Below are 14,306 nucleotides of genomic sequence, written 5' to 3'. Positions count from 1 at the left end.
GCAAATTAATGGGCTTCTGTGTCACCCCTTCCTTTCCTCTTATTTAATCCTTACAGCATGCCTCCGCACTAATAAACAGCTAAATTCATGTAATCATTCATTTCTGGAAACATGCTGGTGCTGGTTATTTGTGGATTTTCCTCCCCCTCCTCCCCATTTCCACTCTGTTACTCGATTGGTGGCACTGTAAATACTTTACAATATTAAATTCCCCTTTTCTAGCATTGTAGGAACTATTTTGAATGCATGTGATGAACAGCATGATTTATAACACAACCTTCCCAATAATCTTAATCAGATCCCATTTTGATAAGCCCCGGGAACATCTGGCTGCGGACATTTCGGTACGTAGAAATTCTGCCTATGGTTATGTTAGCCCTCATTGTTGGGATTGCAATATCCAAGGCCTGGTTTTATTCTCGAGTTTTATTTTTGACAATGCCCATTGTGAATATGGTCACATACTCTAGGGAAATTCACCACACTGAATGGATCTTTTTTTTTGGAGTATAGACTTCAGAAGGGCAATGTATTTTCCTCCCATGAAACCTGATTCTACAAGTTTTCCTGCCAACCCACAGAGGCACACTGCAGGGACCAGTGATAATAGCTGATGAAAACTGAGGAATGGGCTAGGGAAGGTCAAAAAGTGCTTTGGGATTCATAAACATGCACTGAGAAACAAGAGCAGGAGAAAAGATGTCTTTTCCTTCCAGGTGAGCTGGAATTTAGTTTTGCCTCAATTTGTTTTCACAAAATATAGATGAAGATAAAGATTTTGTTGATTGAGTATGTAGGTCTCACATGACATCAAACAGAATTCAAATTCCACACAACCAGGAGGCAGGATTTGTAAGCACCAGTGGTGTTTGGGAGGAATGAATCATCGTGTGATGCAAATAATTTTTGAGTGCAGATTTGTATGTGTCTTTAGTTTTTGTATGAGAGATGGTCCATTTTTTAATGTTAAGAGATTTTAAGTAAGGGTGGATATTTTGTTCTATTTTATTTTCTTCTCTTGAACTATAGTAATCTACATAAATAAACCCTGGAAATCATTTTTGGTAAGATTTTTGTGCAGAACTGCACTTCACTTTGTTTTCTTAACAAATAATCATAAAGTTTGTTAATGACTCCCAAGAGCCTTATTTTTTGTGTTTTAGGGAAAGTTCAGGTGCCAGGATGCAATGGAATTTATTTGATGCAGATGACCTGTGTTTCCACGTCCAACGTTTTGAGATGAAACAAAGTATGTGTTTCAGTACTTACTTTTACATTTTAATATTTTCACTTCTTATTAATATTGTGGTTATTGTTAACAAGTTTATGTTTAAGTGTTTGAAATAAAAGTTTAAAATTTGGAAAAGAACATGTATTGTGTGATTATTGTGATAATCCTATTGAGTGCAACATTTGAAAAAATGAAGTAACACATATTTCTTGAGGGAAATACAGAATAAATTTGGTGGGCTTTAGAATAAAGGGCAACAGAATAGTGATTAATAGGTATCATTTACCCTAATATCAGCTGAGACCATTTGTTTCTGGATATTTGAAGTGAATAGTAAACCTTTTGAAAATGTAGAATTTGAAAATCAGTAGTTTTTGTTTTGTTTTGTTTTTAAAGATTTTATTTATTGGGGCACGTGGGTGCCTCAGTGGTTAAGTGTCTGCCTTCGGCTCAGGTCATGATCCCGGGGTCCTGGGACTGAGTCCCGCATGGGACTCCTTGCTCAGCAGGGAGCCTGCTTCTCCTGCCTCTGCCTGCCACTCCCCCTACTTGTGCGCTCTCTCTCTCTCTTTCTGACAAATAAATAAATAAAATCTTAAAAAAAAAATCCTAGGATCATGACCTGAGCCGAAGACAGACGCTTAACCAACTCAACTACCCAGATACCTGAAAATCAGTAGTTTTTTACTCTTTTTGAGAATCTGATAAAAATACAGGTCTGTTCCCCAGAAAACTCACATTTTGATATACTCAGAATTTTGATCGGAGTGGTTGACTTGTCCATGGTCACAGAGATAATGGCAGCACTGAGCTGGATCCCAGGTTCTCTTGTCTAGGGCAGTTCCTGATGGTGATGATGACAGTGATAATAGTATTACTACTAAACCAGCAACACCTGCCACTTAGCAAACACGGTGGAAGGAACTGCCCATGGCTTTCTCACTGGGTCCTTTCGGAGTGGGTACCGCTATTACCTCCGTGTTGTGAGTCTGGTCACTGAAGCTTAGCTCAGCCAGTGAAGGGCAGAGGCACTGCTCCACAATTTCCCCATTCGGTCCTCACACGACTGGGTGGCCTCCTTTTCATCCATGAATTTTCAAGCATCTCAGCACCACCTTTGCTAGAGAGCTCTCAGCTCCCTTCTGCTCAGAGCAGAGATTCAGCCTGGTGCTTCTGTGCAACCGTACCGGTTTTTTAAATACTGAAATATGTTTGTACTTGTAGGCAAATAGCTTGTGTCCTGAAGGCCCCAGGACCCTTCCCATTCTGGCAACCTGCCCCATCCTCCAGGAACTCAAGATCCAGCAAGTAACAGGTTAATTCCCAGCACCTCAAGGAGCCTTAAGGACTGCCCCCACACCATTGGTTTGATTTCTTTTTTAACTGTTACCCTACCTTGTTTTATTGTTTTCCAACTTCATTGAGATAAAATTGACAAACAGAATTGTCTATCAAGTGTACCACATAATGATTTGATATACATTGTAAAATATTTACCATAATCCAATTAACACATCCATCATCTCACATCCTTACCTTTTATTTTGGTAAATAAAAGGACGTAGCCTGTGGGAAGACTGAGGTGGAGAGTGATTGCTGGAATCTAAGAACAGAAGGAAGGTCCCTCTGGCAGGAACAGATTGAGTGAAGTCAGGAAAGGGTTGTGTGTGTCTGGAGAATCAGGCAGAGGCCTCATTATGCAGGACGTGGTGGGCTGGGTAAAGACTTTGAGCCCTACCCCAGTGCAAATGGAAATCTCTGAAGAAGAGTTTTAAGCAGACAATGGATGCCATCCATGCCAAGTCGGGGGTGTGAGAAATACTTTCAGAAGGTATAAATGTGAGGGGATTTGTTCAAGATAGAGAAGGGTCACACATATATATTTAAATGACAGAGTAGCAATTTCAAGCATTTTTTGATGTCAGTTATACAGGGCCTACTAATTCACGTCTCACTCCCTCAGACAACTGTGGCCAACCCTAGGCAGGAGGACAGGAAGGGAGGTTTGGCTGTAGCATCATCTTCTCATAAATTTAGCATTTCTTCCCATGAAGAGGTTTCCCTTTCTCATGGGAAGTTCCTTTTCTCCTTGGCTTCTATATAATCCTTTTTTCCCCTCCTGATAGTGACAAGGTATCTCTGCCTTTACCAAATACAGACTGAGTTAGTTGCAGGCCAAGTATGTGTATTTTTATCCTGAAGTCTGATCAAGGTCTAAATAAATACCTAGCGCTCCGTTAGGCATCTTTCCATTTTTGTCTTCAAGAAGTTCATTGAAAAGGTTTTCCCCACAGTGATAATTCTCCCGGTCTCTAATATCAACTGGATGTCCCATAAGTCCATTCAATTCTGACATTAACTATTCAAAGTTAGCCCAGACTCCACAGGCGAATGGCTCAGTCCCATAAGACTCCCCCATCCCAAAACCAGCCATAAATGAGGTGCCCAGGCTGCCCACACTTCTGCCTGGTCGGCTATAAATCTGGGGGTCCCACAACCCTCATTCCCAAGGTTGATAATTCATAGGAATGGCCCACAGAACACAGGAAGTCACTTTTTTTACATTTACTGGTTTATTATAAGGGATGCAAATAAACAGCCAGATGAGAAGGTCTGGAGGTGTCCTCAGTATGGGAGCTGCTGTCCCCATGGAATTGGGGTGCACTATCCTCCCACTCCAGAAGCCTTCTGAACCCTGTTGTTTAGGGGCTTTTATGGAAGTTTCATTATGTAGGCATGATTTATTAAATCACTGGCAGAAGTTGGGAAATTTGGGGGGTGGGGCTGAAAGTTTGAAGCTTCTCATCAAGGCTTGGTCTTTCTGATGACCAGCCCACACCCTGAATCCATCTAGGGCTGTCAAGAGTGGCCTCATTAGAACAAAAGACTCTCAGGGTGCCTGGGTGGCTCAGTCGGTTAAGCGTCTGCCTTCAGCTCAGATCATGATCCTGGGGTCCTGGGATGCAGCCCCACATTGGGCTCCCTGCTCAGGGGGGAGTCTGTTTCTCCCTCTCCCTCTGCCCTTCCCTCTGTTCCTGCTCTCTCTCTCTCTCAAATAAATAAATAAAATCTTTAAAAACAACAAAAAAAGAACAAAAGTCTCTCCTATCACCCTTATCACTCAAAAAATTCCAAGAGTTTGGAGGGTATTATGCTGAGCGAAGTAAGTCAATCAGAGAAAGACATATATCATATGACCTCACTGATGTGAGGAATTTTTTTTTTTTAGATTTTATTTATTTATTTGAGAGAGAGAGAGAGAATGAGAGAGAGAGAAAGCACATGAGAGGGGGGTAGGGTCAGAGGGAGAAGCAGACTCCCTGCAGAGCAGGGAGCCTGATGCGGAACTGGATCCAGGGACTCCAGGATCATGACCTGAGCCAAGGTCATGACCTGAGCTTAACCAACTGAGCCACCCAGGTGCCCATGAGGAATTCTTAATCTCAGGAAACAAACTGAGGGTTGCTGGAGTGGTGGGGGGGTGGGAGGGATGGGGTGGCTGGGTGATAGACATTGGGGAGGGTATGTGCTATGGTGAGCGCTGTGAATTGTGTAAGACTGTTGAATCACAGACCTGTACCTCTGAAACAAATAATACGTTATATGTTAAAAAAAAAAAAAGAAAAAGAAGAAGCTAGCAGGAGGGGAAGAATGAAGGCGGGGAATTGGAGGGGGAGACGAACCATGAGAGACTATGGACTCTGAGAAACAAACTGAGGGTTCTAGAGGGGAGGGGGGTGGGGGGATGGGTTAACCTGGTGATGGGTATTAAGGAGGGCATGTTCTGCATGGAGCACTGGGTGTTATACGCAAACAATGAATCATGGAACACTACATCAAAAACTAAAGATGTAATGTATGGTAATTAACATAACATAATAATAATAATAAAAAAAGAAATTCCAAGAGTTTTAGGAGCTTTGGTATGCCAGAACCAGGGACAAAGTCCAAATATCTTTCTCTGACACTACATTCATATTTTTTAATGGTTCAAAACTGGTGATTTGGTCATCTTTTACATACACACCCAAATCCCTCCTCTTTTGAGTTATCACTATACATTTTGCATGGCACTTCAAGCCATCTTTTTTACATTTTACAGTTGTCTTGGACACAACATCTCTTCAGCAAACGTCAGTATAATGAAGGAAACGTAGAGATATTTTAGTCCAATTTCTTAATTTTACCAATATCTTCCAGGTTAAAATAAGAAAAGTAAACTGTTATTGCAGGGATAGCTTGCACTACACTATTTCAAATTTGTCACCAACTGCTTTAAGTGTACGATTTCACTTTCTGTAAGTCTCCTGCCCTGACCCTGGCCCCATTCCACAGTAAGACAGTAAGTTCCCCGAAGAGGGGGCTCTTCTTTGTTCTTTTTCAGGTCCCATAATATTTATTGTGGATCTTGGGCTTTCAATCAATGTTTACTGATGGGTACCCTGAAGAGGCCCACTAATAGAGGAAGTAAGTCAGAGATTTGAGGGATCTTTATCCTTAAGCTATAATTACTCATCAGCCTTTTTTTTTTTTCAGTACAGGCAGGGTGGAGGAGACCAGGGAAAGGGAGAAGCACACTCCCCGCTGAGCCCAGATCCTGATGCGGAGCTCGATCTTGCTACTCCAGGATCATAACCTGAGCCGAAGGCAGATGCTTAACCAACTGAGCCACCCAGGCGACCCTCATCAGCCTTTTAAAAGGGGGGTTATTGACAACTTTCCTTCTTATTCTAAAAATTATAATGTAAATGAATACACATTTACTGGATTAATATCTAAAGACAGAATGAGGTATTAGCTCTCTTAGTAATAAATGTACTTTATTAGATGTTTTCTGACAGAACTAGGTTTGGGGAAATATGGTATCATTTATGTTAAATTCCAAGTCAAAAGGCAATATTCTATGCTAGAGTGGAATTTGGTGGCATATATATAATGTGGAATTCTTGTCACTGTATATTAGAATGGCTGCTTATTCAATCTAAATTTACCATGAAATGCTCAAGAGTGGTACAGAAACAGACAAGTTGTAGGTGGCCTCACAGAGAGAACTGTGGCCACAGTCGGAGAGGAAGGGCCTGAATGATCTCCTCCTCACCATGTGAGCCCACTAGGGACCCAAAAGCAGCTGAGAGAGAGCTAGATCTAATGATGTCTTGTGGTTAAGGCTGAGATACAACTCAGGAGTCATTAAGCTGATAACCTCAGGCCCCGTGGGATTGTGGATGCTGTAGCAGAAGCTAGTGAGAAGGAATGATGACCTTAAGAACCAGATGCTTCACTCCCACTCACTCCTACTCCTGGCAACTCAGCATTATGTTTCTCCCTGGAATTTGGATAAAAAGTTGGGTGAAGAGGGAGGACCCTAAATCTATCAAAATTAAATTTCCAACACACAGTAAAAAGGATGCATAATACAATGTGAGTTATTGAAAAATACAGTTTTGTTTCTTGTACTTCTGAGTATATATGCAGAGATTTGTAAGTGCTATAGCCATCAAGGAGGGGATGGGGTTCAGAGCAGTCTTCCCGGGGGGAGCAGGTATCTGAACTGAGATGTAGAGTGGATAGGAATGGGCCAGATGGACGAGGTTATTAGCAAGAGTGATAAAGCACAAGAGGAAAGCTATGCCCAGCAGAAAGGATGAGCTCATGAAAAGCCCTGAGTACGGAGACAATTAGGGGTTCTCGCTAGAAATATTATCATTTTAGCATTTCTAGAAATTGAGCACTACGTGTGAAAGGAGTAGTGAAACAGGCTTTAGAGGGGACAGGGCAAATAGTAGGGATGAAGTTGTATGTGACTTTGTTTTACTAATGAAGACCACAGGGCGCCGGCTTCTGCTTATCTCTTTAGGCTCCTGACATTCCATACTCCTCTTGTTTCCTGTGCTTTAGCCAGATTACCTTTCAGTTCCTCAAAGATGATAAGCTTCATCTCACCCCAGGGACTTTAGACTATTCCTTTTCCTTACACTTCCCTTCCTCCTGACACATTAAATGCACTCGTACTTGTAGACTAAAATGATCACCTTGGGAAGCCATATACTTATTTATTGATATTATTCGGTGTAAACAGTTTCCAGACTTATCTTTAGAACCTACTTATGAACCCTATCAGAAAGCCCATCTTGTAGCTTGTACCCAGACTTCCTTTTTTTACCTAAGTGGTAAATATAACCCAGAGCATTATACCCTACCAGGCTTTGGTTGATGTTTGTCTGTTTCCAGAAACCAACTCTATCTCTAATGGTGGAAGAGGGATAGTTGTTAAGTTTCTTCAAAGAAATGAACCATAGGCCCTGAAGGTGACTGAAATGTGAGTCATAGAAATATTTTAAGCATGGAGCACCTGGGTCGCTCAGTTGGTTAAGCGCAACTTGGTTGAACTTGGTTGAACTCTTGGTTTCGGCTCAGGTCATGATCTCACGGCGGTTGTGGAATGGAGCCCCACATTGGGCTCTGCGCTCAGTGTGGACTCTGCTTCAGATTCTTTCTCTCTCCCCCTCTGCCCCTCCCACTCACTCTCACTCGCGTGCTCGTTCTCTCTCAAAGAAATAAATAAAATCCTAAAAAAAAGAGAAATGTTTTAAGCAAAAGCAGTATATCATTGGAGTGAGTACTCTTCTAATGTGGTTCATTTGAATGTTTGCATATGCTTATTAGAACAGAAGCCTCATTATCTTTAATGTCATGTCTGATGGACTCACTGGTGAGGTGACTTAAAAAGACCTATTTACTCGAGTATGTGGTGAGCAAAACCAAAATACTTGCTTTTGTAACACACACTCATATACCACACACACGTACACACCACCAAAATAGCTATGCTGGTGGGATTCGAGTTTAACTATAGAACCCAGTGAGTTCAGAATTAAATCACTTAGACTATCATATCTTAATCTCACTGACTACAAGACAAATGTGGTAATAATTCTTTAGCCACTCAGTCACTATAAACAAGTAAAGATAAGGGAATGTATCTACCTCTTGAGGAAATAACTCTTTTGAATTCTATGAAGGATATTTCAGTTTTAACGTATACCACTTCCTGTTAACAGAAAAAAAGAAATCAAAGTAAAATGATCCTGACAAAATTAAATAGTAGGGCGCCTGGGTGGCTCAGATGGTTAAGTGTCTGCCTTCAGCTCAGGTCATGATCCCAGAGTCCTGGGATCGAGTCCCGCATCGGGCTCCCTGCTCCTTGGGAGCCTGCTTCTCCCTCTGCCTCTCTCTCTCACTGTCTCTCATGAATAAATAAATAAAATCTAAAAAAAAAAAAGAAAATTAAATAGTAAAATTTTGTCCCTAATTGGGGCAATTAATAATTGGAGGAAATCAATATCAACAGAAGACATTTTAATGTTTTATTAGTTTTACATACGTGACAAAAACAACAGAGCAGTGGTACAGTAAATGGTTCAAAAGGAATATTCATTAAGCAACATTACTGAAATGAACTGAACATGATTTAATTCAACCAAGTTACTTTTAGTATCTAAGACATGGAACTGGTGCAGACGAGCTTGTGTTCCAGGGCTTTATCTCCTGTATGGTCACATTTCCCCTAAATCTGGCCATAGTAGTTCACACACTGTGGACTCTCAGTGAAGACTGATGGATAAGAAGCTATGGCTTAAGCTCTTAGGATAAGGCGAGATGCTTTGCCAGAAAAATACTCCAAAAGGAAAGACATTTCTCTAAGGTCATCTTATTATCAGTTGATGTCTTAAAGCCTCAAAATTAACAGTATTTTTAACTTTCTTTCTAGAAAGTATCTAAATGAACCTTTGCAATCTCATTGATTTTATAATTTTCATTGGCAGCAAACTCCATGTATTAACTAGATGCATACACGCACAAATTTATTTTTCCCCATTTAAAATCTTCTACCTATTAACTTTAGAAAATCCTTTGAACTTTTTTTATTTGGGGGAAATAATACTGTTGTTCTTTATGAGATTTAATCGGTGGTCCTTTCTTAGTGTGCTTTCACTTATCCTCTTTCCCCAGAATGCTAAGTAGCAGTGGACTTCAGTTTTCATTAAATCTCTCAAAGAACTGGTTCAAGTGAGTGGACTTGGTTCATCATCCATGAACTAGACGGTGGGGGGATCCTCTGAAGAAGGTTCATGCAGGTAACTTGATAAAATACAACAAACTTGATGTAGATTCCTTTTCTTTTCCTTCATGTCAATGGAGACTGTCTTATGGTTTAAATAAGCTATAGGGAACTTTTTCTGTTCGCAGGCATAACCAAGAGGCCAGTTTAGAGTTAGAGGTGTACAAAGAGCACTAGCATGGGGTACAAGTGATCTAGGTTTTAATTTTTGGTCAATCACCAAGTTGTTATATTGTGCAAAAATAATTCATTCAATTCCTTTGGGTGTTAGTTTCTTTATCAGTTTAACTTTGTCTTAAGTAGCTTATTTGTAACCAAAAATCATATGAAAGATATATCTTGATTATTTTTACTGCTTCTGTATTTAAGATTCCTTGAATGAAAAAATTCAGGTCAGAAATTCTCATTTAAGATACCTTTGAGTAAAAGATTTTCAAGTATTTAGCATTGTATTATGAGCACTTTTCCTTGGCACTTAATTCATAAGATTAAAAGAAAACATAGACATTTTCAATAAAAAATAAGAATACAATTTTCATCATTGTTATGATTCTTTAAAACAGGTTTAAAAATCTGATGCACTTGAATTTGAAAGGCTTTTGTGAAACTAATCAAACAACCTTCTAAGAAAAGATTTCTTGGCAGGAGTAAAAATTTTCCCAGAACCTTTTTTGTGGAGGGATTTCAGAGGAGGCTTTTTTAAGGGTAGGACTCTTTTGGGGGTTTGCAGTGCTCTTGCTATCTTCACGTGTTCATTGCAGTAATATTTGTTGCTTCCTTCTGACAGATGAATGAGCGTGTCTTCTGCCAGATCCATGCACTGAGCATGGACCCAGTGCCCGTCTCCATGAGAACAGTAGATCATGGCAGGTTTGTTGAGCTCAGTTGAATAAAATGGTACCCAAGTGTTGATATCCACATCACAAGTGGGGCAGCATGTAATCCAGTAGCCTGTCTCAGACTCATCTTCCTCATCATCTTCATTATAAGTGTCAAATTCATCATCACCATCAAAGCTATATGCTTCTGCACTGAAACAAAATTCTTCTGAGTCTTCAAAGGGAGTGGAGTCCCCTGGGTCTTCTGTTGATGTCTGACTATTTGTGAGCGTTTTCTGATCTTCATTCACATTGTCTTCAGCACATTTCAACATATAGAAATAGAAGGTGTCTGAAGTAGCCTGTTTATTGTCTCCTGGTATGCCAAGGAGTACAGTTCCATTTCCCATATTGCTCCCAAACCAGATCTTGCTGTGCTTAAGATCTGGGGTCCAATCTGGGGTCTCCATCTCACGAATTTCTATCTTATTGTCCTCAAAAGAGACGATGTTGCAGACCATTCTCTTTTGATTTTCAAGCTGATAGCCACCAACAATAACAAACTCATCATTGTTTGTTTGAGTCAGGATTGCACTGGAGACAGAGATCCCTCCTGGCAAGACTGTGCAATTCACAGCTGGGCTACCCAGTGGGAGATCAACCTTTATTCTGTATAGGTTGGCAGGGCGGGTGTTATTGGCAAGTGAATGTCCTCCTAAAATATAAATGGTATCATTTCTGGCAATAGAGACATGAAAAGATAGCCCATCCTGAAGTTCTGGAAGTATGTATGATGTAGAGCACCCAAATTCAAAATCCACCAAGAAAACATGGGGCAGACAGTCAGCTACACTATTCCATTTTTCTGTGGTTCTTTGGGAAGAAGGAATGTATGACCGTCCTCCAAAGAGAACACCTATACTTTTCCCTCGACTATACACCACATCAATGGAATGACCATATCTGGCTTCGGGAACATCTCCTACCAAGTCTTTCTCCGTGCAGCGAAAAGTAACTTTTTTGCTGTTCTTGCCAGCAATAGACATGACATAAATCTTATCTGAAAGCTCATTGTTTGGTGTTTTCCCTCCATGGATGATGTATTGATGTTTTTCAGACTCTAAGCTGCTTCTGAATATGCAAGTGGCCGGGTAACGAAGAGGAGGAAGGTAGCAGGAATCCTTAGAGAAAAGTGCGGGCTTCAGTTTGAGATGGTTATGCTTTACATCAAAATGGAAAACTCCAGTGGGGCAGGACCTCTTTGGCCAGCCTTTCTGGCCAAAGAAGAAAACTTGCCCATCAAAATTCATCAGTGAGAAGCCTGGTTGAATTAAGGCTATGTTATTACTGACTGTTATCATCTGTAGTGACATATTTTCTGATCCTGTGTAGATCTTTTATCTGAAAGAATTTAAAAAAATAACATATAACTCTTCACATAAATCACTTCACAGGTAAAAATCTTGTTAAAAAAAAAAGTTCTTCCACAAGCTTGTAGTGGAACTGAATTAGCAAAATCCAGGCAGCTAGGTTAGCGACGAGCCACAGAACTTTCCTTCCCAGTAGGATCAAGCAACTGGGACATGTTTTAGACAAGGACTATCCTCCCTTAGATTTCTGGGAATTGTAGTCCTTTTCTCCTCACAGATTCACCGCTTGTTGGCGGAAAGAACTACGTTTCCCAGGAATCCGTTCTCTATGTGTGGCTCATGTTTTTCTGGTACAGGAGAGGAGACTCCTAGGATGCCTCGCTGAATAAAGACGCTCAAAGTGCGAAGTGACTAGATGGGAGCCAAGGCGGAAAACTAGGAAATGGGAGGTGAGAGTGGCTGACGCAGACCCAACATCCGGGTTACGGGAAGGCCGCAGCACCAAGAGGGGCGTCAGGCGGCCCGCTGGGGACTCTTAAATAGGTGACCCAGTAGGAAGCACAACTGCTTCTGGACCTAGTGGGGTTGCCTGGAAACCGCAGCCTAAAGGGACGTCCCGGTCGAGAAGTCGTTGCAGACTCCTTCCGCCCGGACGCTTTGGGGGACTGGATTCAGTTGCACCTCTGCAAACCCTAGGTTGCTGGGACGGGGGGGTGGGGGGGGGGAGACAGAGGTCACAAAAGCTGTGACTATTTGACTATTTTACGGAAGCCAGAGATCGGTCTCTGAATACCTGGAGTAGAGGGAAGAAATTATCTGATAATGATTTAGTAGTGGAAACACTGTAATTAGATCTTAGAAAGTGTCACGTCAAAGGCCCCCTGTTTTCCTCGATCGCTCTTGCTCACGTTTTTAGGGTTCTTTTAGGGAGGCAGAGAAGATTCCTAAACACCTCCCTGCGTCCTCCACTCTCTTTTTCTTCTCCTGCCCCTCCCTTCTCTCTCCCTCTCTAGGAAAAATACAGTTAGTGGCTGTTTTTCAGATCTCTCTTTCCAGCCCAAGACATTTGAAATAATTCTTTAGTAACTCTGTAGTAAGCAGACGCTAAGCAAAGAGGGGCCAGAATTATTCAGGATTTAATCCTAGTATTATATATTTTTTTAAAAAAGTTATTTACTAGATGAAGTAAGCTTGATCAAATTTTATTATCATTACTTACCTTAGATTCCAGGAGCCTTAATAATGTACTCCCTGTTTGTAGAGTGAAGTCCTAGGCACCAAAGGTTAAAGGAAACAAAGTAGTACAGATTCCTGACTGTTAAGAGTAAATTGTTAATATGCTTCAAAAACAGTTTGAAACAGTGTCTCTGAATATGACTCTCAGTTCTTCAGAGTCTGGACTCTGAGGGCTGAGGGGCTGTATTCAAATCCTGTCTCTGTCACCTACTAACTCTATGAACTTGTAATTTAATATCTCACTGTCTCAATTTCCTCATCTGTAAAAATGTAATTACCTCCTTCCTTGGTCAATGTTAGTTATGATTAGTAAATTAATAAATGTAAAGCACTCAGAACAGGGCTTTGTACACTGTGATAGTTTTTATAATTATGCTCGACCTTATCAAAAGTAGGGTTGTTAGTACACAATTACCTACCAGTCACGGCAGATGATATTTATAACATTGGAGATGGTGAGATAGGATTTAGGATCTGGGATCTGATCAGTGGGTATAGATTGATTAACTTTTTAGACTAATGAGAATTGGAAAAGCATATCAATGGAGGTGGTGAGTTCATTTTAAATAACAGGAAATAATTCATTTATTCTTCTGTTTCCCTTTCTCTAAACCCTCATTAAATATGCAGACTTTGAAGTCTGAGTCCAGGTCTGGGCTCTGAAACTTAGTTGCTGTGTAACCATCTTGGGCAAGCTATTTTTATTCTGTTCTTTTCTGGAAAATGGGAATCGTTTTAGTACCTATTCATTGGGTTGCTTTGAAGGATAAATGGGTAACACATACAAGTCACAAAGCACGGTGCCTGGCATGTAATGAGCATTTAATAAATGTTAGTTGACACTATATTTTTATTCTCCCTGCAAAGATTCCCTGGACCATTTAGAATCTATGGTCAGTCTAATGAGATGTTGGGCGGGGGGGAGCGTTTTGCCTTGAAGCGCTTCTGTAGATCAGGTGTAATTAATTGCTAAATGTTCTCTTCTACTTAGTTTTAGTTTACTTGGGAGATTCCTTAAGGGGTGATATTTTAATAATCATCTTGTGGGTTATTAAACCAAGTGAGGACATAGTGAATGAGAAGCATTATTACTGAAGTTATGAAAGCAAGCCTGTCACTTCTGCAGACCATGGTGGTTTGTAGGTTCAGCAACTTGCCCTAGTTATGAAATAACATGGGTATTTTCTTTATTCATGGCCTATCGAAATATACATAAAAGAAGGCTTATGGGAACTAAGAAAATGCTCTCCATAGGAATTAAAAGGAAATACTGCTAACCCTCAATTCAATAAATGAAAACCGTAAATGATTACACTCAGCATGATATGTGATGATTGTCAGAAAGTTGTCCATTTTTGGGTGGCGGGAGCACTAAAGCCAAAGCCTGTTTGTTTTAAAAACCTCTGGAGACTGTTACTGGGATGTAGAGCAAGCCATACAGGGGTAATGGATTCCAGATCCCAAGGGGTGAACATATACCAACAACACTTGCTTTTAAACAGCAAGCTTTTTTTTTTTTTTAAGTTTTC

General features: G+C 40.6%; 2 protein-coding genes across 8 annotated transcripts in view; one reads left to right on the top strand and one right to left on the bottom strand.

Annotated features, from left to right (window-relative positions):
• Positions 1 to 9,960: 9,960 nt before the first annotated feature.
• Positions 9,961 to 11,544, bottom strand: RAG2 (recombination activating 2). Its single transcript, XM_025878267.1, has one exon. The coding sequence runs from the start codon at positions 11,542 to 11,544 to the stop codon at positions 9,961 to 9,963; it is 1,584 nt and encodes a 527-aa protein (XP_025734052.1).
• Positions 11,545 to 11,851: 307 nt separating this feature from the next.
• The window catches only part of IFTAP (intraflagellar transport associated protein), a 71,692-nt gene continuing 69,237 nt past the window's right edge, over positions 11,852 to 14,306 (top strand). For 5 of the 7 annotated variants that reach the window (XM_073904747.1, XM_073904744.1, XM_025878893.2 and 2 more), the window contains exon 1: positions 11,852 to 11,990. Coding sequence is in view for 1 of the 7 variants with exons in the window: in XM_025878895.2 (XP_025734680.1) it covers positions 11,984 to 11,990 (7 nt within the window). In the remaining 6 variants the exon portion in view is untranslated. Of the gene's footprint in view, positions 11,991 to 12,071; positions 12,238 to 14,306 lie in introns of those variants that run through there. The other 2 variants (XM_025878895.2, XM_025878894.2) reach the window with 2 other exon arrangements.

This window comes from Callorhinus ursinus, unplaced genomic scaffold, assembly GCF_003265705.2.
Source record: "Callorhinus ursinus isolate GAN/ISIS: 27379988/994484 unplaced genomic scaffold, GSC_fseal_2.0 scaffold21, whole genome shotgun sequence".
Lineage (NCBI taxonomy): Eukaryota > Metazoa > Chordata > Mammalia > Carnivora > Otariidae > Callorhinus > Callorhinus ursinus.
This window is presented reverse-complemented; position numbering and strand designations above follow the sequence as displayed.

Excerpts from the sequence above, each read along its gene's own strand:
- RAG2 (XM_025878267.1), bottom strand. The coding sequence starts at position 11,544 with ATGTCACTACAGATGATAACAGTCAGTAATAACATAGCCTTAATTCAA.